The 25,998-nt window shown below is 43.4% G+C and overlaps 1 protein-coding gene across 1 annotated transcript in view; it reads right to left on the bottom strand.

The window, feature by feature from the left end:
* LOC311229100 (RAC-alpha serine/threonine-protein kinase-like) overlaps positions 1-25,998 on the bottom strand; it is a 69,150-nt gene that overhangs the window by 3,780 nt on the left and 39,372 nt on the right. Inside the window, exons 3-12 of the mRNA XM_084315111.1 lie at positions 20,010-20,138; positions 19,359-19,470; positions 17,687-17,816; positions 15,359-15,490; positions 13,513-13,578; positions 12,934-13,002; positions 11,858-11,980; positions 6,059-6,187; positions 5,401-5,606; positions 2,857-2,944 (exon numbers count right to left, since the gene is read on the bottom strand). Of these exons, the coding sequence (XP_084171237.1) occupies positions 2,857-2,944; positions 5,401-5,606; positions 6,059-6,187; positions 11,858-11,980; positions 12,934-13,002; positions 13,513-13,578; positions 15,359-15,490; positions 17,687-17,816; positions 19,359-19,470; positions 20,010-20,138 (1,184 nt within the window). The remainder of the gene's footprint in view (positions 1-2,856; positions 2,945-5,400; positions 5,607-6,058; positions 6,188-11,857; positions 11,981-12,933; positions 13,003-13,512; positions 13,579-15,358; positions 15,491-17,686; positions 17,817-19,358; positions 19,471-20,009; positions 20,139-25,998) is intronic.

The following is a 25,998-nucleotide window of genomic DNA, read 5'->3' on the forward strand; positions in this document are numbered from 1 at the left end:
TCACTTCCTATATTTGGTCCGCGTTTGGTGAATGAATGAATGAATGAATGAATGAATGAATGAATGAATGAATGAATGAATGAATGAAAACTTTCTTTAACTGATTGCAGAATGGGTACAATACAGTACGGCTCAATACATACAATTGTTAAGGGGATGCAGACCTGAGAAAGACGTTTGTCTTGTTTCCATCAGGGTCCCCCATTTTCAATTCATATAGTCCGATGAAACGAACCGAGACCTACGTTTTCAGGCGGACCAGAGTTTGTGTGTTTGGTCCGCACCAGAGTTCGACTGAGCATTCACACCACCCCAAGAAAAGCGGACTGAGAAAACGAACTACAAAAACGAAACTACTTACAACATGAGGTTGGTTGTGTCTTGTTAGTCTGTTTACAACATGAGGTTGGTTGTGTCTTGTTAGTCTGTTTACAACATGAACTTGGTTAGTTGTGTCTTGTTAGTCTGTTTACAACATGAGGTTGGTTGTGTCTTGTTAGTCTGTTTACAACATGAGGTTGGTTGTGTCTTGTTAGTCTGTTTACAACATGAGGTTAGTTGTGTCTTGTTAGTCTGTTTACAACATGAGGTTGGTTGTGTCTTGTTAGTCTGTTTACAACATGATGAGGTTGGTTGTGTCTTGTCTGCTTTTGGTTTGAAATGAAAACTGTCCCACAGGCCAGTGGACCACCACTATGGGGCAAAGGGGCTAACCGCGATTGAATGAATGACTGTCAGGGCTAGATCCACAAATAATGGATTGCACAGTGCTAATTGCACCCTTACTTACAATTCATTATGAATTGAAAATGGGTACAATACAGTACAGCTCAATACACACACTTGTTAACACATTCCCTGCCACGCTTCTATCCATCAATGTATGATCACTGCCACCAGTCTAAGAGATGTTTACCTTCTTTGCAGGGCTATAACTTTTTAAATTGTATTGCTAAATTGACATTACTATGGCCCATTCAACATCGATTATCTATCGTTCAGGATGTAGGAACGTTGTACTTTTTCATTCATAGATTTATACGAAAATACTGTCTAGAATATAAATATGTTTTTATCGTTTTCTGCATAAATTCCTAGAACGCTAGTTATAGGCCTAAACGCATAATATAGATTATCGATTGCAGTTTATTTGTGATACACGCTATATTAAAAAATCCAACTGAATACGATCCTAAACGTTATGACTCATCATGCGCGGATGAGCGGGGGGGGGGGGGGGGGGTCGTTTATAAGTCTGTGATCGTCAGTAAATGCTTTATGTAGTATGGGTTGATTTATTGATCAGTTGGTTTGTAAACAAAGAAATGTACAATCGCCTTGAAAATGACGTCAGCGTCCTCTTACCGTTCGCCGATGAGACTGGATAAAAAAGATCCCACTTATTTGACGGCGATCGACTCGATCCATTTCCGGTTTGTATAATAATAATAAACGCCCAAATCATGTCGATTATTGAGTTATGGCAGCGATCCATGTGTGACGGATCATACTGGGTCTGCGTTGTGTTTGATGTTAAATGAGAATGTCCCGAGGGGGAGTAGAACAGGGGGCTCCCGCGTCCGACGACACAGGCCGCTGCACTAAGAAGTGAATTCACTCCTAACTACCGTACCTATGCGTCTGTTAACCCTGTTATGGGGAAGTGAGTTTAATTTACCAGCCCGCACTGCCACAGTCACTCGTCAACACACCTGTTTCCGTGACTGTGGACATACCCACGGGCTTCCCCGTTACACTCACCTCCCTAAACTCACGCCCCTCAGGACATCCGGGTCACGGCACCACTGTGACGGATCATACTGGGTCTGCGTTGTGTTTGATGTTAAATGAGAATGTCCCGAGGGGGAGTCGAACAGGGGGCTCCCGCGTCCGCGGGCGACGACACAGGCCGCTGCACTAAGAAGTGAATTCACTCCTAACTACCGTACCTATGCGTCTGTTAACCCTGTTATGGGGAAGTGAGTTTAATTTACCAGCCCGCACTGCCACAGTCACTCGTCAACACACCTGTTTCCGTGACTGTGGACATACCCACGGGCTTCCCCGTTACACTCACCTCCCTAAACTCACGCCCCTCAGGACATCCGGGTCACGGCACCACTGTGACGGATCATACTGGGTCTGCGTTGTGTTTGATGTTAAATGAGAATGTCCCGAGGGGGAGTCGAACAGGGGGCTCCCGCGTCCGCGGGCGACGACACAGGCCGCTGCACTAAGAAGTGAATTCACTCCTAACTACCGTACCTATGCTTCTGTTAACCCTGTTATGGGGAAGTGAGTTTAATTTACCAGCCCGCACTGCCACAGTCACTCGTCAACACACCTGTTTCCGTGACTGTGGACATACCCACGGGCTTCCCCGTTACACATGCACGCCAGTGTGTGTCTGTAGTCCCGCAAGATTATGTGAGTGCCGGACGCATTTCCCAGACGCACCGAGATCACGTGAGATCCATTTCCGGTTGTAACTCGCCGATCATCCACCAGGCGACAGTATTGAGGCGTTGCAGAGTTGTGCAGACTCCCACTACATCAGACCAGGCTCCGTGAGGGAATTATGAATAACATGGCGAAAAAATGAAATATGATAACGGCAGAATTAGCATGAACTTGAATCACGTTGTACGACGTTTTCGGCGCAGGATGTGTTAAGGGGATGCAGACCAAAGAAAGACTTTCGTCTTGTTTACATCAGGGTCCCCCATTTTCAATTCATAATGAATTGTAAGTAAGGGTGCAATTAGCACCGTGCAATCCATTCTTTGTGGATCTAGCCTGAGTGAGTTAGCAGGAAATACAGCCCCAGCATGAGAAAGGTTACATGTGATTGAATACCTTCCTCTCGTACACATCCTGCCACGTGATCCCCTCAAAGAACTTGTGCTGCATGATCTCCTTGGCGTCGTCTGGCCCTCCACCTAACCTGAGGAGCGGGACGGGACACAGGGAACCATAATAAGTGACAGTGGCTCAGGAGGTAGAGCAGTCGCCTGGTAATCTGGAGGTTCCCGGTTCGATATCCGCTCCTCCCGGGGAGCGCGTCGAAGTGTCCTTGAGCAAGACACTTAACCCCTTAATTGCTGCTGATGAGCAGATTGGCACCTTGCATGGTCGCCTCCTCCGTCGTGAGTGAATGGGTGAATGTGAGGAACACATTGTAAAGCGATTTGGATAAAAAATATATAAATGCAGCCATTTACCATTTACACTTACTGTAAATAATTGACTACTTTATTTGATCTTATCTAATTTTATATTTGATCTTACTACTACTACTACTACTACTACTACTACTACTACTACTACTACTGCTACTACTACTACTACTACTGCTACTACTACTACTACTACTACTACTACTACTACTACTACTACTACTACTACTACTACTGCTACTACTACTACTACTACTAGTCTACTACTACTACTACTACTACTACTACTACTACTACTACTACTACTACTACTACTACTACTACTACTACTACTACTACTACTACTACTACTACTACTACTTAATTGTTACCATTCTTGTATTCATTGTTGTTTCTTAAATTGTGCACCGTTGAGTCTGAGCTCGAAACACAAAAATTACCTGCAATGCCCCTGTATTGTTGTGTATTTGACAAATAAAGAACTTGAACTTTCTTCTGTCAAACATTACACAGACACGTGCGCACATGCACACACGCGCACACACACACACACACACACACACACACACACACACACACACACACACACACACACATTAGGGGTGTAATTAAGCATTACATCACACGCAGGAGTGGTTTGTGACCAATAAACCATGCCTAGGGGTGGTTGTTAGGCCCGAGGCGCAGCCGAGGGTCGTTAGACCCCCCTAGGCATGGTTTATTGGTCACAAATCACGACTGCACGTGGTGTAAAGCTTTTATACAACTGCCAGATTCATCCAACCTTATTTCTATACAATAAACACACATTAATCGAAGATTTATTGAAAAAACCATCCGCCAGAAAAAGTAGTTCCCACAACTCCATGTGGAAGCAGCTTGAAGTGCATCCAACCAAACTAACACATCCAACTGTGTATTATTGGAATGATTGAGAGAAGTTGCCTCATGTGGAAGCAGCTTGAAGTGCATCCAACCAACTAACACATCCAACTGTGTATTATTGGAATGATTGATTGAAAATTTTATTACCAGATGCAGAATGGGTACAATACAGTACGGCTCAATACACACAATTGTTAAGGGAATGCATAGGAAAAAAACGTTTTCTTCGCCCTATTTTTTTATTTATTTCTTTTAGCCTAAACTTAACCAGTTGGAAACCAGGGGTACAGTAATAAAATTAGCAATCAACCAATCAATCAATTCAATAGACCATGCTCACTTAAAACAGCGCTGCTTCTCTCTCAGTCTGACTCTCCCGCTGTTGCAGACAGGAGTGTGTGTGTGTGTGTGTGCGTGTGTGTGTGTGTGTGTGTGTGTCACAGTGTGTGTGTGCGTGTGTGTGTGTATGTGTGTGTGTGTGTGTGTGTGTGTGTGTGTGTGTGTATGTGTGTGTGTGTGTTTGTGGGTACGCCAGCGTGACGCGTCGGACAGTGAGAGAGAACGCTGCAGTCAGTAGCAAGAAGGAAGTAGAAATTTAAATCAATCAATTAATCTATCAATCAAACCGCGATTTTTCTTTTGTTCTAGATTGCCTCAAGACCCATCAATTACATCATCCAACATTGTTTAAAGGGCTAACACGTTCCCCTTGACAGAATCGCTTTATATTTAGTCGTTATGACGCTATCAACATATCCATTTGTTAAAGATTATTGTCCGCCATCTTGTTTTTTCCGACGGAGTGATCCGGCGGAGTGATGTGATTCGGTGGTGGGCGGGTCCTGGGACCAGGAGCGTGGATTATGAAGGATACATACGTGTAAATGGACTGTTTCAGCCAATCAGAATAGAGAAATTTGCATGCCGTTGTATAAAAAGTTTTAAAGCATAAAAGCATTCTTACCTGTACAATTGATACGCATTTCACTGTATGCCCTGGTATGTATGTGATGAATAAACTATTGAATCTTGATAAATAGAATTTGTTTAAATAATAATAATTGGCGCTATTAGTAAGATTTTCAGGTCTTTGGAATAATAACCGTGTGCACTCAACCAAAATCCTACAAATAGCACCTTTAAGGTTTTAATAGCGCACGTTTATTTCATTGGTGCCGCACACACACACACACACACACACACACACACACACACACACACACACACACACACACACACACACACACACAGACACACACACACACACACACACACACACACACACACACACACACACACACACACACACACACACACACCCAACCACACACACACCTACCTCTGCTTGGGGTCCTTCTTGAGCAGGCCAGACAGCAGGGCCTTGGCCTCGGGGCCCAGAGTGCGCGGGAAGCGGATGTCCTCCATGAGGATGAGCTCAAACAGCTTCTCGTGGTCCTGGTTGTAGAACGGCAGCCGGCCGCACATCATCTCGTACATCACCACCCCGAGACCCCACCAGTCCACCGCTCTGCCATAGTCATTATCCTCCAGAGGGGGGGGGGGGGGGGGGGGACGACGACAGTCATTATTCATTATCCTCCAGGACCTGAGGGGGGAGGGGGGGGGGGGGGGGAGACAGTCATTATTCATTATCCTCCAGGACCTGAGGGGGGGGGGGGGGAAGAGACAATCCTCCAGTTGTAAATGTGCTATATAAAATGTGCTATATAAATAAAAATGTATTGATTGATTGATTGATTGATTGACCAAAGGGGGTGTGGTCAGGTGACCAGGTAGGAAAGAGATAGGAGGATTATGGGGTCGGGGAGGGGCTGGAGAGGGGTGACAGGATGTCAAGGTGAGCTAGGAAAGAGGGGGGGGGGGACACACGGGGTCCAGAAGGGGGGGTGGTTAGGGTAGACAAAGGGGAAGTGTATTGAGGGGGGAAGCCAGACGGCCTTCCACCACAAAAGAGAGTACTAGGGGTCAAAGGTCACCTCAGGGGCCAGGTATTCTGGCGTGCCGCAGAAGGTCTTCATGGTGGCCCCGTCCGTGATGCCCTCTTTACACAGACCGAAGTCTGTGATCTTCATGTGGCCGTCTTTGTCCAGCATCAGGTTCTCCAGCTGAAGGAGAAAGCGTTCACATTCAATGTATAATGTGTCGGGACAATGTATAATGTATCGGGACAATGTATAATGTGTCGGGACAATGTATAATGTGTCGGGACAATGTATAATGTGTCGGGACAATGTATAACGTGTCGGGACAATGTATAACGTGTCGGGACAATGTATGATGTGTCGGGACAATGTATAACGTGTCGGGACAATGTATGATGTGTCGGGACAATGTATAATGTGTCGGGACAATGTATGGGACAATGTATATAATGTGTCGGACAATGTATAATGTGTCGGGACAATGTATAATGTGTCGGGACAATGTATGGGACAATGTATAATGTGTCGGGACAATGTATGATGTGTCGGGACAATGTATGGGACAATGTATAATGTGTCGGGACAATGTATGATGTGTCGGGACAATGTATAATGTGTCGGGACAATGTATGGGACAATGTATATAATGTGTCGGGACAATGTATAATGTGTCGGGACAATGTATAATGTGTCGGGACAATGTATGGGACAATGTATAATGTGTCGGGACAATGTATGATGTGTCGGGACAATGTATGGGACAATGTATAACGTGTCGGGACAATGTATGGGACAATGTATGAAATGTGTCGGGACAATGTATAACGTGTGAAGTATATCACGACATACATAATTTATGCATACTGCACCTGTGTATACTGTATACTTACTCAATCATAGCATTTAGCATATATTTAGATTATATATATATTAGATATTAGATTATATATATATATATATATATATATATATATATATATATATATATATATATATATATATATATATATATAGTAACTATATTTATTGTAAGGCAAATATAACTGAGGACATACATATCCTGAATGAATGAATGAATGAACTTTATTTAACAGATTGCAGAATGGGTACAATACAGTACGGCTCAATACATACAATTGTTAAGGGGATGCAGACCAGAGAAAGACGTTAGTCTTGTTTGCACAGTCTCTGGAGCGTAACAGTAAGAAGCATTTTGTATAAAAGTATTCTGTACTTCTGTATGACAACTATTAAAGAAACTTGAACTTGAACTCCATCAGGGTCCCCCATTTTCAATTCATATAGACATTTATGACATACACAACATACATGACATTTATGGCATAGGGACATATAGGTATTTAGTACTGATACATTTGTGACATAAACGGTATTCAAATATACAGTACTGTTACCCCTAGATCCTGACAGAGTATATACATATGATGGGGAGGGGACTGTACATTAGGAGGGGGTGGGTGGGTGGGAGAGAAATATACATACGGCGGGGAGGGGATATATACATGCGGTGGGGAGGAGACTGTCTATTAGGAGGTGGTGGGGGTTTTGGGCATTTACGGTGGCCAGTTTCGAATTGCAGCCTCCCGTAGGTGCTCTTCAAGAGCGGTTTTGAATGTGGGCAGGGATTCACATTCCTTTACAGCTTTGGGTAGGGCGTTCCACATTGTTGTGGCATAATTGCGAAACGTGTTTAGTCCCTTGTTTGAGCCGAATCTGGGTTTAACATGATTTGTTGAGCTTCCTCTGGTGTAGTGGTTGTGGTATTCACTGACCTTTGGGAAGTATTTTGACATGTACATGGGCACCCCGGTCGTATAGTGTATCTTGTAGACCAGGCCCATTGCAAGTTGCTGTACTCTGTCATCTACTCTAAGCCATCCTAGGTTGTCAAAGTGGGCAGGGGTGAGGTGGGTTCTGGGGTTCAGGTCAAGTAGTAGTCTGACCTCATCTGCACCTTGACTTATTTACACTGCCTACTTGCCTATATGCGCATACTCAAGAGTTAATTATATATTGTTTACACTGCCTATTTTTATTTAATAAAATGTTTACTTCTCCACTGTACTATAATTGTATGACCTGTATCATGTCTTCTACTATAACATGTACCTGTACCTCCCCTCCCCCATGCTGCTATGATGCCTGAATTTCCACAAGGGGATCAATAAAAGAATATCTTATCTTATCCTATCTTATCTTATTCTGTTAATGTCCATACATGCAATAGTTAATACTAGATTGAAAATAGTGGGTTTTCTCATGTTTGGGGTTAAAAGCATCGGAGGGGTTAGCATTTAAAAAAAAATCCACAAGTTAAGGAATTCAACAAAGGAGAAGATAATTCCTACTTTAAATCAATTTGTTGGAACACCTTGAATAATGGCGTGGGATTGAAGGGAAACATTCACAGCTGCAATATGGAAGATCGGCACCTTGTGGTCGTGAGAGGTAACTGCACCTTGTTCATACGTTTGAACATGGCAGATGAGAAAGAAATACAATTTATTTAGATTTTTTTTTAAAGAACTTGTCATCTCACTGCTGAGAGGGTTTTCTCTTGTTCAACTCGGTCTGACTCTGATTGCTTACCGCACTGGCAGATTATTGTACTATTTGCTTAAAACTAGTTTTTAGTTATTCTTTTTGTCAGACCACTGTTGCAGTGTGGAGTTCTCTCTCCTGATTGGATGAAGTGGGAATCGATGTATTTTCCGTTTACTGCAGAGCGGAGGGACCCATGTTACTGACCAGACACTATATATCAGTGATGGCTGACGTAATGTGAAAGCATTAACCCTTTGTAGTGTGGTAGTGAAAGATTAACCTTCTGTAGCGTGGTAGTGAAAGGTTAACCATCTGTAGTGTGATAGTGAAAGGTTAACCATCTGTAGTGTGGTAGTGAAAGGCTTAACCTGTTGTAGTGTGGTAGTGAAAGGGTTAACCTGGGCCCTGTTTCATGTACGTGGTTCAACTAAGTCGATCAACATGTCCATTATCCAGCTTCAGTTAACCCGATGTTCAAAGCCGGGATTTTCCTGTTTCACAAAGGAGGATTCAGTCTCGTTAACTCAAGCCAGACTTGAGAGTCAGGCTCAAGTCAGGCTAGATGCGCGCTCCCGTTTTAGGTGGAAAGCCAGCACGTATCGATGGCAGAGACCCTGATTCTCAACGGCATTGATTGATTAATTGATTTAAGACTTTATTGACAGATTGCAATAGGCTCAATCGCCTCGCCGACAAGTTAAATGCGTTATCTATAGGCTAATTCTAAGTCCCTCATTACCTCAATCAATCAGATTATATTTCTTTAAACTTGCCTGCTGGATTGAATAATCAAATGAGATCTTGCTAGCGAAAATAACTAGTTAACTGTTATACAGAATTACGAGACGGCTTTCTTGCCCATTGATTGATGTATAGTCAATATTTAACTTATCTCCAATGTGGTCCAACGGGTTGTTCTTTTGACTTCCACACGGACGACCCGGGTTCAAGACCGGGGTCCTTCTTTTTGCAATATAGGAATAATTCAATTTGGTGCACGTTGAGAGCTATATAAAGAATGACATCCTCAATGCATGTAGATTTATAATATTTTAACTTAAAACCAGGCTACTTTGGCGTATAATCATTAATATTATATTCAAAAAAATCATATTGGAAACACGGGGATTTGAACCCCGGTCGGTGGATTGGGAGGCTTGAGCACTACCGCTGGGCCACTGGGCCAGATGGGATAAATTCATTGTTTATACATTAATGAACGAGAGACCCGTGTTTAGAATATCCTTTGTTTTGAATGAAGTTTATCTCTTTATCCTCATTCATTAATGTGACGTCAACGGCTCATTCAATTTCTCAAATCCGTCAAACAGCGCATCTCATCAGACATCTTAATCCCAGTTACAATTAAAATAACCACATCATGTGTACATCGCACGAGCGAGCGCCACCGTCGCCACGGTATATATAACGTGCATTATTTAGGACAAAGTGAATTTAATATCAGCATTTTGGGTCTATTTTACATTTCAAAAGCCCCCTCTGGAAGAATGGAGCACAAAAACGTAATTCAGAATGGTATAATGCAGATCGTAGACTGTGGGAATAGTTTCAGGAAACGGGCTGTCACTTCTTTGCGGGGGCGTGGCGATAGTTCAGGCTAACTTGAACTTGAACTCTGCTTTCGACCAGGCTCAAACTTTTGGATATGTTGTCATGGTGATTTGGAAAATCCAGGTACATGAAATCGGAAAGTCCGGCTAACCCAGTTATCCAGCTAAAGTTATCCGGCTAACTCAGTTATCCAGGTACAAGAAACAGGGCCCTGTTGTAATGTAGTAGTGAAAGGGTTAACCTGCTGTAGTGTGGTAGTGAAAGGTTAACCGTCTGTAGTGTGGTAGTGAAAGGGTTAACCTTCTGTAGTGTGGTAGTGAAAGGTTAACCGTCTGTAGTGTGGTAGTGAAAGGGTTAACCTTCTGTAGCGTGGTAGTGAAAGGCTTAACCTGTTGTAGTGTGGTAGTGAAAGGGTTAACCTGTTGTAATGTGGTAGTGAAAGGGTTAACCTGCTGTAGTGTGGTAGTGAAAGGTTAACCATCTGTAGTGTGGTAGTGAAAGGCTTAACCCATTGTAGTGTGGTAGTGAAAGGGTTAACCTTCTGTAGTGTGGTAGTGAAAGCATTAACCCTTTGTAGTGTGGTAGTGAAAGGGTTAACCTGCTGTAGTGTGGTAGTGAAAGATCAGCGTGGTAGTGAAAGGGTTAACCGTCTGTAGTGTGGTAGTGAAAGGTTAACCGTCTGTAGTGTGGTAGTGAAAGGGTTAACCTGTTGTAGTGTGGTAGTGAAAGGGTTAACCCGTTGTAGTGTGGTAGTGAACGGGTTAACCATCTGTAGTGTGGTAGTGAAAGGGTTAACCTTCTGTAGTGTGGTAGTGAAAGGCTTAACCTTCTGTAGTGTGGTAGTGAAAGGCTTAACCTGCTGTAGTGTGGTAGTGAAAGGCTTAACCGTCTGTAGTGTGGTAGTGAAAGATTAACCTTCTGTAGTGTGGTAGTGAAAGGCTTAACATGCTGTAGTGTGGTAGTGAAAGATTAACCTTCTGTAGTGTGGTAGTGAAAGGGTTAACCTGCTGTAGTGTGGTAGTGAAAGATTAACCTTCTGTAGTGTGGTAGTGAAAGGGTTAACCTTCTGCAGTGTGGTAGTGAAAGATCAGCGTGGTAGTGAAAGGGTTAACCTTCTGCAGTGTGGTAGTGAAAGATCAGCGTGGTAGTGAAAGGGTTAACCATCTGTAGTGTGGTAGTGAAAGGTTAACCTTCTGTAGTGTGGTAGTGAAAGATTAACCTTATGTAGTGTGGTAGTGAAAGATTAACCATCTGTAGTGTGGTAGTGAAAGATTAACCTTCTGTAGTGTGGTAGTGAAAGGTTAACCGTCTGTAGTGTGGTAGTGAAAGATTAACCTTCTGTAGTGTGGTAGTGAAAGATTAACCTTCTGTAGTGTGGTAGTGAAAGGGTTAACCTTCTGTAGTGTGGTAGTGAAAGATCAGCGTGGTAGTGAAAGGATTAACCTTCTGTAGTGTGGTAGTGAAAGGTTAACCGTCTGTAGTGTGGTAGTGAAAGGGTTAACCTGTTGTAGTGCGGCAGTGAAAGGGTTAACCTGTTGTAGTGTGGTAGTGAATGGGTTAACCTGCTGTAGTGCGGTAGTGAAAGCATTAGCCCTTTGTGGTGTGGTAGTGAAAGGGTTAAACACGAGTGTGAGCAAGGCATTGAACCCAACCCCCCGAGAGTAGGACCACCAGGGTAGTGAACCCGTTGACCCGTTAGCCTCCAGGCTCGCCCACCTTCAGGTCCCTGTAGACCACGTTCTTAGAGTGGAGGTAGTCCAGCGCAGACACGATCTCTGCACCGTAGAACTGCGCCCTGTCCTCGGAGAAGACCCGGTCTCGGGAGAGGTGGAAGAACAGCTGGAGGAGAGAGAGAAAGAGAGAGATATCAGATGTATTTCACCTACAGAGGTGAAGATTAGAACAAAAAGGTGACATTTAGAACCATTGGCATGGTTCGTCACGTTGTCAACGTATACTATTCACCGAGTATTGATTAATGCTATTGTTTAGAGTCGTTTATTAGTAGTAGTAGTAGTAGTAGTAGTAGTAGTAGTAGTAGTAGTAGTAGTAGTAGTTAGTAGTAGTAGTAGTCTTTCTCTGGTCTGCATCCCCTTAACAATTGTGTATATTAGGGCGGTTAGGTGGCGTAGCGGAGATTGCGTTCTACCCCCCACAGTCACATCATCTGGGAGAGTGGAGGCTATCACGTGCTTCCTCCGACACACGTCCAGCCAATCAACCGCTTCTTTTCACCTGGCAGCGCGGATCCTCCCTGAGAGGGCGTAGCGTGTGGAAGGATCACACTATCCCACTCAGGTCCTATCCGCGCTTAGCAGGCGCCCCGACCGAACTGTAGGAGTCGCTGTTTACAACGACCCGGACCCACCCCGCCAGCTTCTCCCACCCTCTAATACAGCCAATTGTATTAGTGTGAACGGCCAGCCAAGCTGGTGACAACCCCGGAGCTGTGAGCTGGATTCGAACAGGCGAATCCAGCTCACAGCTCCGGGGTTGGTGACGAACGCAATCTCCGCTACGCCACCTAACCGCCCCCTTCTTTTTCTCTTTCTATAATTTTTCTCCCATCCCTCAATTTTGTCGTTATGCCAATTCCCTTCCTGGTCGTTGCGCGCCCCGACCGACCAGTAGGAGTCGCTGTTTGCCACAACCAGGACTCATACCCCACCGGCTTCCCACCCGCGAACACTGCCAATTGTGTTAGTAGGGACGACTGAACAAGCCGGAGGTACCGCTGACAGCTGGATTCGAACCCAGAGTCTCCGCTGCTTCATCAACAAACAGAGACTGACCTCTCCTCCGTTGGCGTACTCCATGACGAAACACAGGCGGTCGTGTGTCTGGAAGGAGTACTTCAGACCCTCGGTTGAGAAGACAAGAGAAAATGTTAGCTTAATGCACTTACAAGATTCAAGATTCAACATCAAGATTTCAATAGTTTATTACCATTTCAATGAGACATTGATTGGTGTTTGTCTTGGCGAGTGCACAGGTAAACAACAATCATACACATAACAGTACAATATAATACTCATCAGCATATACATAAGACGAAAAGAATACACAAAGTAAGCAAATAAAGTTAATACTTTTGTGTACAGATACATAATGAAGTGTCTGCTGCATTCAAGAGTGTCTGGAGTATGTTTCAGCATTTTTAAAAGGTCCCTAGGGGACGCGGTTCATCTGGGCGATAATAGCAGGTTGTGTGAGCTATCCAATGCTATTTACCAAAAAAATACCATGATAATTATCAAACGACGATAACACATTTAGGCAGAGATGACTCCTTTTTTTTTCTCTCTTTCTCACGAAATAAAAAGGCATCTGAAGATTCTGTGTGGATCGAGTGCAGCGCCGACGTCGCTTACGGTTAAGAAAGGGTGCTTGGAGTTCTGCAGGACTCTGTTCTCAGTCAGAGTGTGAGCTACTTCATCCTGAGAGAAGGGGATATCCAAAGATTATAAAGTGTGTGAATACATACCGGTATTACACATATTACACAAATGTGAGTTCAAAATTATGACAGCCTACTACAGCCTACAACTCGCTTGCGATAACTTGGGGACGTTGCTTTGATTGACATTTAACATTTAACCCAATTGGGAAAAGCTGTCCCCGATCAAGTGCATTCTGTCTCCAATCAAACAAACACACACTCACACATTCACACACCCTCACTGTAGCTGTCCATCGAGGTCGACGACAACTCTGCTCACTACCAACCTTGCACTCCACATGGACACGGACATGCACATACACACTAGGGCTGTCCCCGACTAAGGATTTGGATGGTCGACTATGATAGGCCAAAATTTGCCGTTAGTCGACTATTGGTAGACAAAAAAAAATAAGTATAATATATATATATGTATATATTTTAATTTTGTATCATTCCATTTGGGCTGTGGGGGGTGCTTAATGTCTGAAGGAGTCGACTGAAGGCTTCTTGTCCTCTGCAAAAGCATGCAATTGGTCCACTGATGGATACATCTTGATATTTGTCTAGTCTAGTGTGTTCATTAGATGGGTGAAATCCTCTTTCAGTGCCTCTGTGCCTGTTTTCTTAGGCAGTTAGCCTCTGGTATGCGTGCCATTAGCTTTTATTAGTTTTGTTTAGAGCAAAATGCAGAGTATTACCAGCAAATATACAGAGGTTGTTCGTTCCCTGTCCAGATGACAGCAGAAGGAAATTAAATTTTAAACACCAATTTGCACGAACAACCTTAAAACAAAGGTGCACCTCAGTTATAGGTATCAAACTATGGAACTCTTTGCAGAACGATGAAAAGAGTTCCAATAATATATTTCACTTCAAAAGGTTGTGCAAAGAAAAGATACATAGACAGTATAGCACAGTTTAGTATAATATTGCAGTTTAGCGTGTCAGGATGACGTAGCATAGAGTTGTAGTGTAGGCCAGTATGAGTATAGTAATATAGTATATAGCAGCGTAACATAGAATAATAATATATTAAAATATTGTATAATACTGTACCAATATGGTGTAGAATAAATAGTATGATTTAGTTATATTATAATAAAATAGAAATTAGATAGTATATAGAAGTATAATACATTATATAAGTGTGTGTGTGTGGGGGTGTGTGTGTGTAAATGAATTAACCTAAATATGTAGTTTGACTGATAGATAGACAAAATGGGTTTATTTATGTTGATTTAATTTGGTTGTGTTGATGTTACATTTTTATTTATTTTTTGCAAAATGGGTATATTCTGTTTGGTTTTACACAATATGTCTATCGGTGTGTTGTACGTGTGTAGGGGCAGGTATATATAAGATTTTTTCTTCTTCCTGTTCCTTTCGGCCATGGTATTTTTTGTGAATTATGTGAATATGTACTGTTGGACTGTGGTGATTCCATGTACGAATACAAATAAATGATGATGATGATGATGATTAGCGTTAGCCATGCTTCTAGGCCTCTTTTCTTTTGGAAAGAATGATACAAAAAATAATTCAAATAAAGATTATTTTATAATTTTTTTACATTTTTTTGTATTCGACTAAGAGGTTGGCATTCGACTATGGCTCCTTTCGACCGATTAGTCGCCTAATCGACTAATAGGGGTCAGCCCTAACACACACACACACACACACACACACACACACACACACACACACACACACACACACACACACACACACACACACACACACACACACACACACACGCACACGCACACCCTACTCACTTTAGCGACAATCACTTCCTTTTTCAGGATCTTCATGGCGTAGTATTTGCCCGTGGCCTTCTCCTTCACCAGGATCACCTTCCCAAAAGTGCCTTTTCCCAGGAGCTTGAGGTATTCAAAGTCATTCATAGTCTGGAACAAACATAGTCAGAGACAGTGGTAAATGGTAAATGGCTGCTTTTTTATATAGCAGCTTTTATCCAAAGCGCTTTACAATTTGTTACTCACATTTGACCCATTCACTCACACATTCACACAGCACCGACGGCGGAGGCGACCATGCAAGGCGCCCAACCTGCTCATCGGGAGCAATTAGGGGTTATATAAGTGTCTTGCTCAAGGACACATCGACACGATGCCCGGGGGGGGGGAAGCGGGAATCGAACGAACCGGAAAAAACCTCAGGATTGCCAGACGACTGCTCTACCTCCCGAGCCACTGTCGCCCCAGTGGTGCTCACACACCTGTAACTACAGGACTAGAGAGAGAGGTGCTGCTCACACACCTGTAACTACAGGAGAGAGAGAGGTGCTCACACACCTGTAACTACAGGAGAGAGAGAGTGGTGCTCACACACCTGTAACTACAGGAGAGAGAGAGGTGCTCACACACCTGTAACTACAGGAGAGAGAGAGTGCTGCTCACACACCTGTAACTACAGGAGAGAGAGAGAGGTGCTCACACACCTGTAACTACAGGAGAGAGAGAGAGGTGCTCACACACCTGTAACTACAGGAGAGAGAGAGAGGTGCTCACACACCTGCAACTACAGGAGAGAGAGAGGTGCTGCTCACACACCTGCAACTACAGGAGAGAGAGAGAGGTGCTCACACACCTGTAACTACAGGAGAGAGAGAGAGGTGCTCACACACCTGTAACTACAGGAGAGAGAGAGAGGTGCTCACACACCTATAACTACAGGAGAGAGAGAGAGTGGTGCTCACACACCTGTAACTACAGGAGAGAGAGAGAGGTGCTGCTCACACACCTGTAACTACAGGAGAGAGAGAGAGGTGCTCACACACCTGCAACTACAGGAGAGAGAGAGAGGTGCTCACACACCTGCAACTACAGGAGAGAGAGAGGTGCTCACACACCTGTAACTACAGGAGAGAGAGAGAGGTGCTCACACACCTGTAACTACAGGAGAGAGAGAGAGGTGCTCACACACCTGTAACTACAGGAGAGAGAGGTGCTCACACACCTGTAACTACAGGAGAGAGAGAGGTGCTCACACACCTGTAACTACAGGAGAGAGAGAGAGGTGCTCACACACCTGTAACTACAGGAGAGAGAGGTGCTCACACACCTGTAACTACAGGAGAGAGAGAGGTGCTCACACACCTGTAACTACAGGAGAGAGAGAGAGGTGCTCACACACCTGTAACTACAGGAGAGAGAGAGAGGTGCTCACACACCTGTAACTACAGGAGAGAGAGGTGCTGCTCACACACCTGTAACTACAGGACTAGAGAGAGGTGCTGCTCACACACCTGTAACTACAGGAGAGAGAGTGGTGCTCACACACCTGTAACTACAGGAGAGAGAGAGAGGTGCTCACACACCTGTAACAACAGGAGAGAGAGGTGCTGCTCACACACCTGTAACTACAGGAGAGAGAGAGGTGCTCACACACCTGTAACTACAGGAGCGCCTTCGCAAGGTCACTGTGAAAGTTATGTATTAACAATAACAATAACTACAGTACTACTACTACTACTACTACTACTACTACTACTACTACTACTACTACTACTACTACTACTACTACTACTACTACTACTACTACTACTACAGTACTAATACTACTACTACTACTACTACTACTACTACTACTACTGCTACTACTACTACTACTACTACTACAGTACTAATCCTACTACAGTAAATGGTAAATGGCTGCATTTACAGCTTTTATCCAAAGCGCTTTACAATTTGTTACTCACATTTGACCCGTTCACTCACACATTCAACACCGACTACTACTACTACTACTACTACTACTACTACTACTACTACTACTACTACTACTACTACTACTACTACTACTACTACTACTACTACTACTACTACTACTACTACTACTACTACTACTACTACTACTACTACTACTAATAATAATATAATTTCCATAATGGAAACATATTTCTCTTGCAGCCCGAACGTAGTAACACAAGTATTTCTTCGTCTTCAATTCATGTCAATGTTTCCAAATGTATTTTGCCTCGTTCACTAGGTCAAAGGTCAACCAACCGCTCAAGCTCAACCAATAATACCACTACTATTACTGATAATGTTTATTGGGATTGAGTGTATGGGAACTCGTACCACTTTGAGTTTGGGCTTGGTGAGGTACGCCTCCATGTCGGCGGGGTCCGGCGAGGACGAGTCCATCCTCTCCTCCTCCTGTTTCTGGAGCCCTGCGGCCACCGCCTGGATGGCTTTGGTCCACTCCTCTCTGAAGATGGAGGTGAAGAAGAAGAAAGGCATGAGGCGACTTTTGTACAGACCCTACCACTATCAGGGACGTGCCGTCCATATAAGCAACGTAAGCAGTGCTTACCAAAAAACAAATAAAAAAAAAAGAACACTGAAATATTAAAATAAAAGTACTAATAACTGTTTGTTTGTTTTCATTAACACATTGGCGGCCATTTGGATGCGTCTAAAATCACTGTAGACGGCCAGCATATGTAAACAGACTTGCACAGTCCATGGGGCTGTTTGTAGAGCTAAATCTATACTTTATAGTAATGCTATCTGTCCATTCTCATTGTCAATTGAGTCCATAAACCGTCCCTTCAAAATGGCTTAAAGAAAAAAAAAATTCATCAATACGTTCTCATTTTATAGCGTCTTGAATATAAGCGTTATACAGGATTTGGTCTAGTATATTTCCTGGAAGGCTGGATAAAGGGCTAATAGCTACTAACGTTATATCCAATGGCATTTCGGTTATACAGAAGCTACAGTTAAAACTCAAACGGCATATGATCGGTACGATCCTCAAGCATGAATGCATGAAAGGGGGGGGGGGGGGGGCGGGGGACGTCGTTTCTGATGATTGATTACCAATAACCGTGTTCGTCTCAGTAGCCACATACGCTGATCGGCTGGTTGAGTATGATAACAAGCCCTGATCAGCATGTAATTTACGTGAAAAAGATCTTACCATGAGCCGGTTTGATCCCCCAGACCATTTCCCAGTTATCGATCGCCATCTGGTAGATCGATATGTCCATTGGCTGATGATATATTCCCTTACTGCATAGTGAAATCCGCGATCCAAAACGTATTCCGTGCAACAGGCTATAGGGATCGCTTCAGGTGAGTAGAAAACTACATTGGAAATCCAGAAAAAAATGCCACAGGGAACACTGCATTATCGATACAGCGCCCCTAAGAGGATCTGGCCGGTAATGCACTTTTTCTAATTCAAAGAGTAGGGTACATCTGCAGTGCAGCATCGGCGACCTTGAATAGGTTATTAAAATGGAATAAAAACCAAAACAACCTTGCCACAGAGATATCCGTGGTTGGTCCCTTAAGCATGGATTCGAAACACGGATATATACGTGGCCCGTCCCGAATGTGTTAAAAGAGTCATCATCTGTAGTCCCAGTGCAGCAGCAGTAATTCATTTTGTTTTAGTTCTTTGGCGCCACCCGCAGGTGTAAGCACTCTCTCTCTCTCTCTGCTTTTCTAGCATTGATTCGAAAGCATGATAAGAATGCATTATCCACCATGAATGGTTCCTTCGCACTTTGTGAGTTCTCTCTGTGAAAAGTGCTATACAAATAAATGTTACTTACTTACTTACTTACCACATGCTTTGAATTTGTTCCTTCAGCCCGCTACTAATAATATATGTGTGTGTGTGTGTGTGTGTGTGTGTGTGTGTGTGTGCTGCGTGTGCGTGCGCCCGCGCGCATGTGTGTGTGTGTGCGTGTGTGTGTGTGTGCATGTGCGTGTGTGTGTGCTGCGTGTGTGTTTAGACCACCTCTCCTCGGGCGTCTCCACATGGAAGGTTCGCTCGATGACGGTGGTCCACTGCAGGCAGCGGATGATGAAGGTGTTGGGCCGCGGCCTCTCCGTCTTCATCAGCTGACATTCTGGACAGACAGAACAACAGAACCGGTGGAATACTGTGTGGTGATACATTTACACACACATTAATATTTCTTATATAAGAAAGGTTGAGATCCAAGGCAGCTCTACAGTTTTTAAAAAGCCTTTAATAAGTGGCTTACATTATTTAGAAAAATCTTTTAAAAGTCCAACATGTTTCGGCCTACATGGCAACATAGATACAGATAGATATGCTAGCATAGATACTGCTAACATAGATACTCAGCTATCTGCTAACATAGATACTGAGAGATGTGTTAACATAGATATTGAGAGATCTGCTAACATAAATCTGCTAACATAGATCTGCTAACATAGATACTGAGAGATGTGTTAACGTAGATCTGCTAACAGATACTGAGAGATGTGTTAACGTAGATCTGCTAACATAGATCTGCTAAAATAGATACTGAGATATCTGTTCACATAGATCTGCTAACATAGATACTCAGAGATCTGCTAACATACTGTAGATCTGCTAACATAGATATGCTAACATAGATACTGAGAGATCTGAACTCACGTCCTACTGAGAAGTTGTTGAGAGGTGTTTCTAGTTGGTCTACATCTTGCGGTCGCTCTTTGTACCCGATGAACGTGCCGTCGCTCTTCAGCAGGAAATACCTTGGCCTCCATGTTTTAATGTACTCTCCTTCATTGATTGAGAGAGAGAGAGAGAGGAAGAGAGCGAAGGAGAGAGAGAGAGAGAGAGGGAGAGAGGGAGGAAGAGAGCGAGGGAGAAGGAGAGAGGGAGAGAGAGAGAGAGGGAGGGAGAGACAGTTAATAGTCAATTGATACAGACATGGGGTTCATGCATGACGGTAAGCTAATTTCCCAAAAGGTTGGCGTGTTCCTGTGGTATTCAGTGAAATCCTCATCTTGCCACATCTATTGGCGGTAAGCGATCATAGCTGTTGCAATTGAAGTATTGACTTGCTTCCCCTCTTGAAAACTCATGTTAACTACTGAGTTAGTCTTCTATTCATTCCTGTTAACTACTGAGTTAGTCGTGTATTCATTGATGTTAACTATTGAGTCTTCTATTCATTCATGTTAACTGCTGAGTCTTCTATTCACTCTAAATGAACTGCAGTTACTGCTGGTGACGTAAAACCTGAAGGTTATGAATTATAACTCTATTTATATGAATGCAGCCCTGCGTCTCGATCAGATATTCCTTTATTGATCCCCTTGGGGAAATTCGGGCATCATAGCAGCATGGAGGAGGAGGGGGGGGGTACAGGTAAGGGCAGGGTAATAATAGTAGAAGACATAAATATAGCCAATACAACTATAGTAAAGATACAATAAGCAGTGTAAACAATATAATTAACTCTGAATATAAGAATAGGAGCAAGTAAGCAGTGTGATCAAAGGAGCAGATGAGGGTGAGGGTCTGCATGCCCTATCAGTTATATTGTAAGTTACAATAAATATGGGCAATAAACACTTAAAAAATCTGAATATATACTATGAATAAGTAAAGTATACAGTATACACATGTGCAGTATACATATACATATATATATATATATATTTTTCTTTTTTTTATCCACTTTTTCTCCCATTTTCTATATTTTCTCCCATCCCAATTTCGTATCATCCAATTCAACCCTCCCCTGTCACGAACGCCGTTTCTTGCCTCCCACAAGCCGGCTGCAATGTGGACTAAGTCATACATAGCACAAGTCCCCTCCGGTACTTGAGGTAACAGCAGTCGCATCTTTTCACCTGCGCAGCTCGATCTCTCAGTGGCGAGGAGTAACGCGTGGGAGGCTCACGCTGCCCCCGACACTTCCTGATTCCACTGCGCAGGCGCACCAACCGACCTGTAGGAGTCGCTGTCCACAACGCCCGATCCCCACCCATCAGTTTCCCACCCCCTAATACGGCCAATGTGTATTAGTACGGACGACCAGCTAAACTGAAAGCAATGTGGAGCGCTGGGCTCGAACAGGCAAGCCCAGCGTCTCCGTCATTCGTGGCGAGCGCCTTGCCCACTACGCCACGTAGCCACTATATATATATATTTTTTAGCAGAATGCTATTTTTTAAGGATACCCAATACAATACACTGTTTTTGGACTATAGTGCTATATTATGTGTTAACAATAACCAACCAGGTATAAGTGCCTCGAAAAATGCAGATATGAAGTTCAATAAAGTATACACTGTATCTATCCAACTATTGGACAATAGGGCGAAGACAGCACGTAGCCCTGATCAGCACACGCCCCCTGGTGGCCCACAAAAACAAATCAGAGGGAGGAACACTCCGGCTCCCGTTAAACCCTAGAAGGATCAACAACAGAGCTATTCCTTGTGCGTAAAACGTACTAGCCAAACATCCAACACTGACAGGTCAGCGGGGGAAATTACTGAGAAAAGCCTTGTTCTGGCCTAAAGGGGTAGACAAGGGGTCGGGGATAGGAACGCGGGGTGGCCTATACCAGTGGTTCCCAAAGTCGGGGTCGTGACCCAAAGGTGGGCCGCGAGCAGCCACGGGTGGGCCGCGAGATGATTTAAAAAAAAAAAGAAAAAAAAATCCAATTTTTTATTTATTTTTTGTCAGGCCACTGAACTTAGAAGCAGGCCAGGACAGTGTTTCTAGTTGTATTCTAAAATTCTATTCTATTGTATTCTAAAATGTGACTATATGGTTTTATATTAACTTAATAAATAAACAAAAACGAAAAATCTACTTATTTCAACGAACATTTCAAACTAAATAACAGATTATGCACATAAAACGCTGAAAACAACCGAAGCAACAATAGTATTTTAATGAGACTATTATTATTATCATTATTATTTTGCAACAAGTTACCGGTAGCCCTCTCATAAATAGCACATATAAATGAATAACTAACTTGAACTAACTTAATAGGAGTGATATTTGGCTTAAAAAATCAGTCGCCTGGCATTGGGCCGCGGCTCTCTGACGCCTTATTTTCTGGGTCCCGGCCTGAAAAGTTTGGGAACCCCTGGCCTATACTATTGGACCGGTTACAAATTGTAATGGGCACAAAAGGGGGACCTGCTGTACTCATTCAAATAAGCACTGACCCTGAATGAAATGTCCTCAACCCAAAGGAGGATATATGCATTACACAAGGGCGTTATCAGAGTGCCTGGGGGGGGGGGGGGGGGGCTGGGTGAAGGAGTTACAGATTGTAACCTGAGCAAATTATACTACCAAGGGCAAGGAGCCCAGAAAATCCCACAACTAGTTATAACTAGAAGATGAGAGAGGGAGGGGGGCTCCTGTGCTGAGGACAGAACGAGAGACGAAACCCTCAGACATGTCCAACAGATAGAACAGGACGACGGGGACAAGGGGAAGACCGAGAGGCCGCTGTGCAGACGTCTTCCACCGGGGACCCCCCTGAGCAGGGCAGAAGAGGCGGCCACTCCATCCCTGACCCTGACAGCAGAAGAAGAAGAAGTCTTTATTTGTCATGCAGATGAACACACACATTAGATTTATCACCGGTGATAGTTATGGTACTCACCATTGTATCCTATATAATAAGGTCGGGTGGGCCTCTCTGGCAGAGAGACGTAAGTTGCATTGCAATCTTTTTATCTATAAAGCCATAATTAGAGATTGTCCAAATTATATTAGTTCTTTATTGGAATGGACCACTGGACCCTGTCGTACACGATCCAGTTTTTGGCTTACACTTAGAGTGCCTAGAGTTTGTACTGAACTTGGTAGATCTGCTTTTGGCTTTTTTGCCCCTACATCATGGAATACCCTGCAGGAAACACTGAAACTAGACACTCTAGTGTCTATGGGTCGGTTTAGAACCTTAATGACCAATCAGGTCACCACAATATGTAATTGTTTTTAAATTATTACCTCTGTTTTAATTTTGAGCTCTTTTATTCTTTTTAAAAGATTTTTTATTATTTTTTTTTTAATGTATTTTAAAATGTGCTCTCAATTATTCTGATTGTCTGATGTCTTTATATTTATGAACACACTGTGACACTTGTGTATGTAACATCTCGACGGCACTGTAAATGAGTTTAATTACTCAGTGTATTATCGAGTATAAATAAAGATTGAATGAATGAATGAAAAGATGGGCGACACACAGGAACACACACACACATGCATTGGGTCGCCGATTAAATGCTCTCTGCGGCGCTTGACTCATCCCATCCTCCTTCCCCCCCAAAGGCAGCCCCCCCAGGGACCAATCCAAGTGCTCCTGTCCCGTCTTCGTCAGGGACGCGACAGTGTTAACGATCTGTTCTGCATGTTTTTCCATTGGGTTTATCTCTTTTTCTGGAGGGGAAAACCTTGCGAGCACGGGGGGGAGAACATGCAAACTCCACACAGAAAGGCCCGGGAGATACCCCATCTGGGTAACCCGGCAACCCGGTAAACTGGTCCCCAAGCGGGAATAGAATCGAACCCAGGATCTTCTTGCTTTGAGGCGACAGTGTTAACCACTGCACCACCGCGCCGTGCGGAAGCCCTCGTCTTGGCTCTATATATATATATATATATATATATGAGTGTTGTCAGCATGAAGGGTGAATGCCGGCCACTGTACCTGCTTATATACTAACAGGGGGGGGGGGGGGGGGCAGTCCAATAGGCGACGTAGAATCACTATTATGTCATATCAATTGGCAGTTTTATGGCATTTATCGGGATGAACATTTTTAAGATTATTACTAAAAGATAAACATTGACATAAGTCTAGAACAGTCACACATTACTGTATCTATAGTATCTAGCCAAGACTACAAATATTTTGATATCAAGCACACTGCTGCTGTTGCTGTTGCTGTTGTTGTTGTTGTTGTTGTTGTTGTTGTTGTTGTTGTTGTTGTTGTTGTTACCCACAGGGGTTTTCAAATGAAGAGTGGTGTGGCTGACGAGTGTGTCTGACTAAGACTCACACACACACTCACACACGCACAAACACACACGCACACACACATACACACACAATGCAGGCTAGCCTGGCCACATGCTTCATAGGCTTTTCTCGCCGTGGGTTTCAGCGAAAACGGAACTTCCTCATTTACATTTATACGCCTGTTACTTCTCTGTTTCTGACTTTCAGCTGTTTGTTATTTGTTACAAGAAGTGTGTGTGTGTGTGTGTGTGTGTGTGTGTGTGTGTGTGTGTGTGTGTGTGTGTGTGTGTGTGTGTGTGTGTGTGTGTGTGTGTGTGTGTGTGTGTGTGTGTGTGTGTGAAAAACAAATATGGTCATGATGATAACGCTGATATCATTGCAACCATGCTTCCTATTTTGAATTAATGCAACAACACAATTCAAGTGGTGGGTGACCTTCTGTAGTGTGGTAATGAAAGGGTTAACATTCTGTAGTGTGGCAGTGAAAAGTTAACCTTCTGTAGTGTGGTAGTGAAAGGTTAACCTTCTGTAGTGTGGTAGTGAAAGGTTAACCTTCTGTAGTTTGGTAGTGAAAGGGTTAACCTTCTGTAGTGTGGTAGTGAAAGGGTTAACCGCCTGTAGTGTGGTAGTGAAAGGGTTAACCTTCTGTAGTGTGGTAGTGAAAGGTTAACCTTCTGTAGTTTGGTAGTGAAAGGGTTAACCTTCTGTAGTGTGGTAGTGAAAGGGTTAACCGCCTGTAGTGTGGTAGTGAAAGTTTAACCTTCTGTAGTGTGGTAGTGAAAGGTTAACCTTCTGTAGTGTGGTAGTGAAAGGGTTAACCTTCTGTAGTGTGGTAGTGAAAGGGTTAACCTTATGTAGTGTGGTAGTGAAAGGTTAACCTTCTGTAGTGTGGTAGTGAAAGGTTAACCTTCTGTAGTGTGGTAGTGAAACGGTTAACCTTCTGTAGTGTGGTAGTGAAAGGTTAACCTTCTGTAGTGTGGTAGTGAAAGGTTAACCTTCTGTAGTGTGGTAGTGAAAGGGTTAACCTTCTGTAGTGTGGTAGTGAAAGGTTAACCTTCTGTAGTGTGGTAGTGAAAGGTTAACCTTCTGTAGTGTGGTAGTGAAAGGTTAACCCTCTGTAGTGTGGTAGTGAAAGGTTCACAACAGTGAACACAAACAAGTCTCTCCAAAATCCAAAAGAGTGCTAAATCTCAAATGTATGATTTAATCAGGTACAGTATGAAAGTCTGAAGCTTGGTGGATGGTGAAGATGACACTGGGGAATGTTATGTTATATGGGTAAATGTTCTGTTTCAGAACTGAGACCGCTACTATAAATGAAAGAAAATCAAACATTCTGCAGATCCACAAAATCTGTCTAATATTCATTGTCAATGGAGCAGCTCCAGACCTGATGACATGACAAGTTTGAGCCTTACCTCGAATGTCTGGCTTTGGGAAGAAGCTCATGTTCACAAATATGAATTGATCTTTCCTAGGCCATGGAAATACCATTTGAATTCTTAATTTGGTTGGTGTTCCCCTTTAAAGTGTGGAGGCAGCAATGTCTTTTGTTCATCATCGTCAACAGCCACATATGGAACTGTGGCTGGAGGTATTTCTGATAATCACTTCCTGTAGAAAACAGGCAAACAG

This window comes from Notolepis coatsorum (assembly GCF_963971535.1).
Source record: "Notolepis coatsorum genome assembly, chromosome: 5".
Taxonomy (NCBI): Eukaryota; Metazoa; Chordata; class Actinopteri; order Aulopiformes; family Paralepididae; genus Notolepis; species Notolepis coatsorum.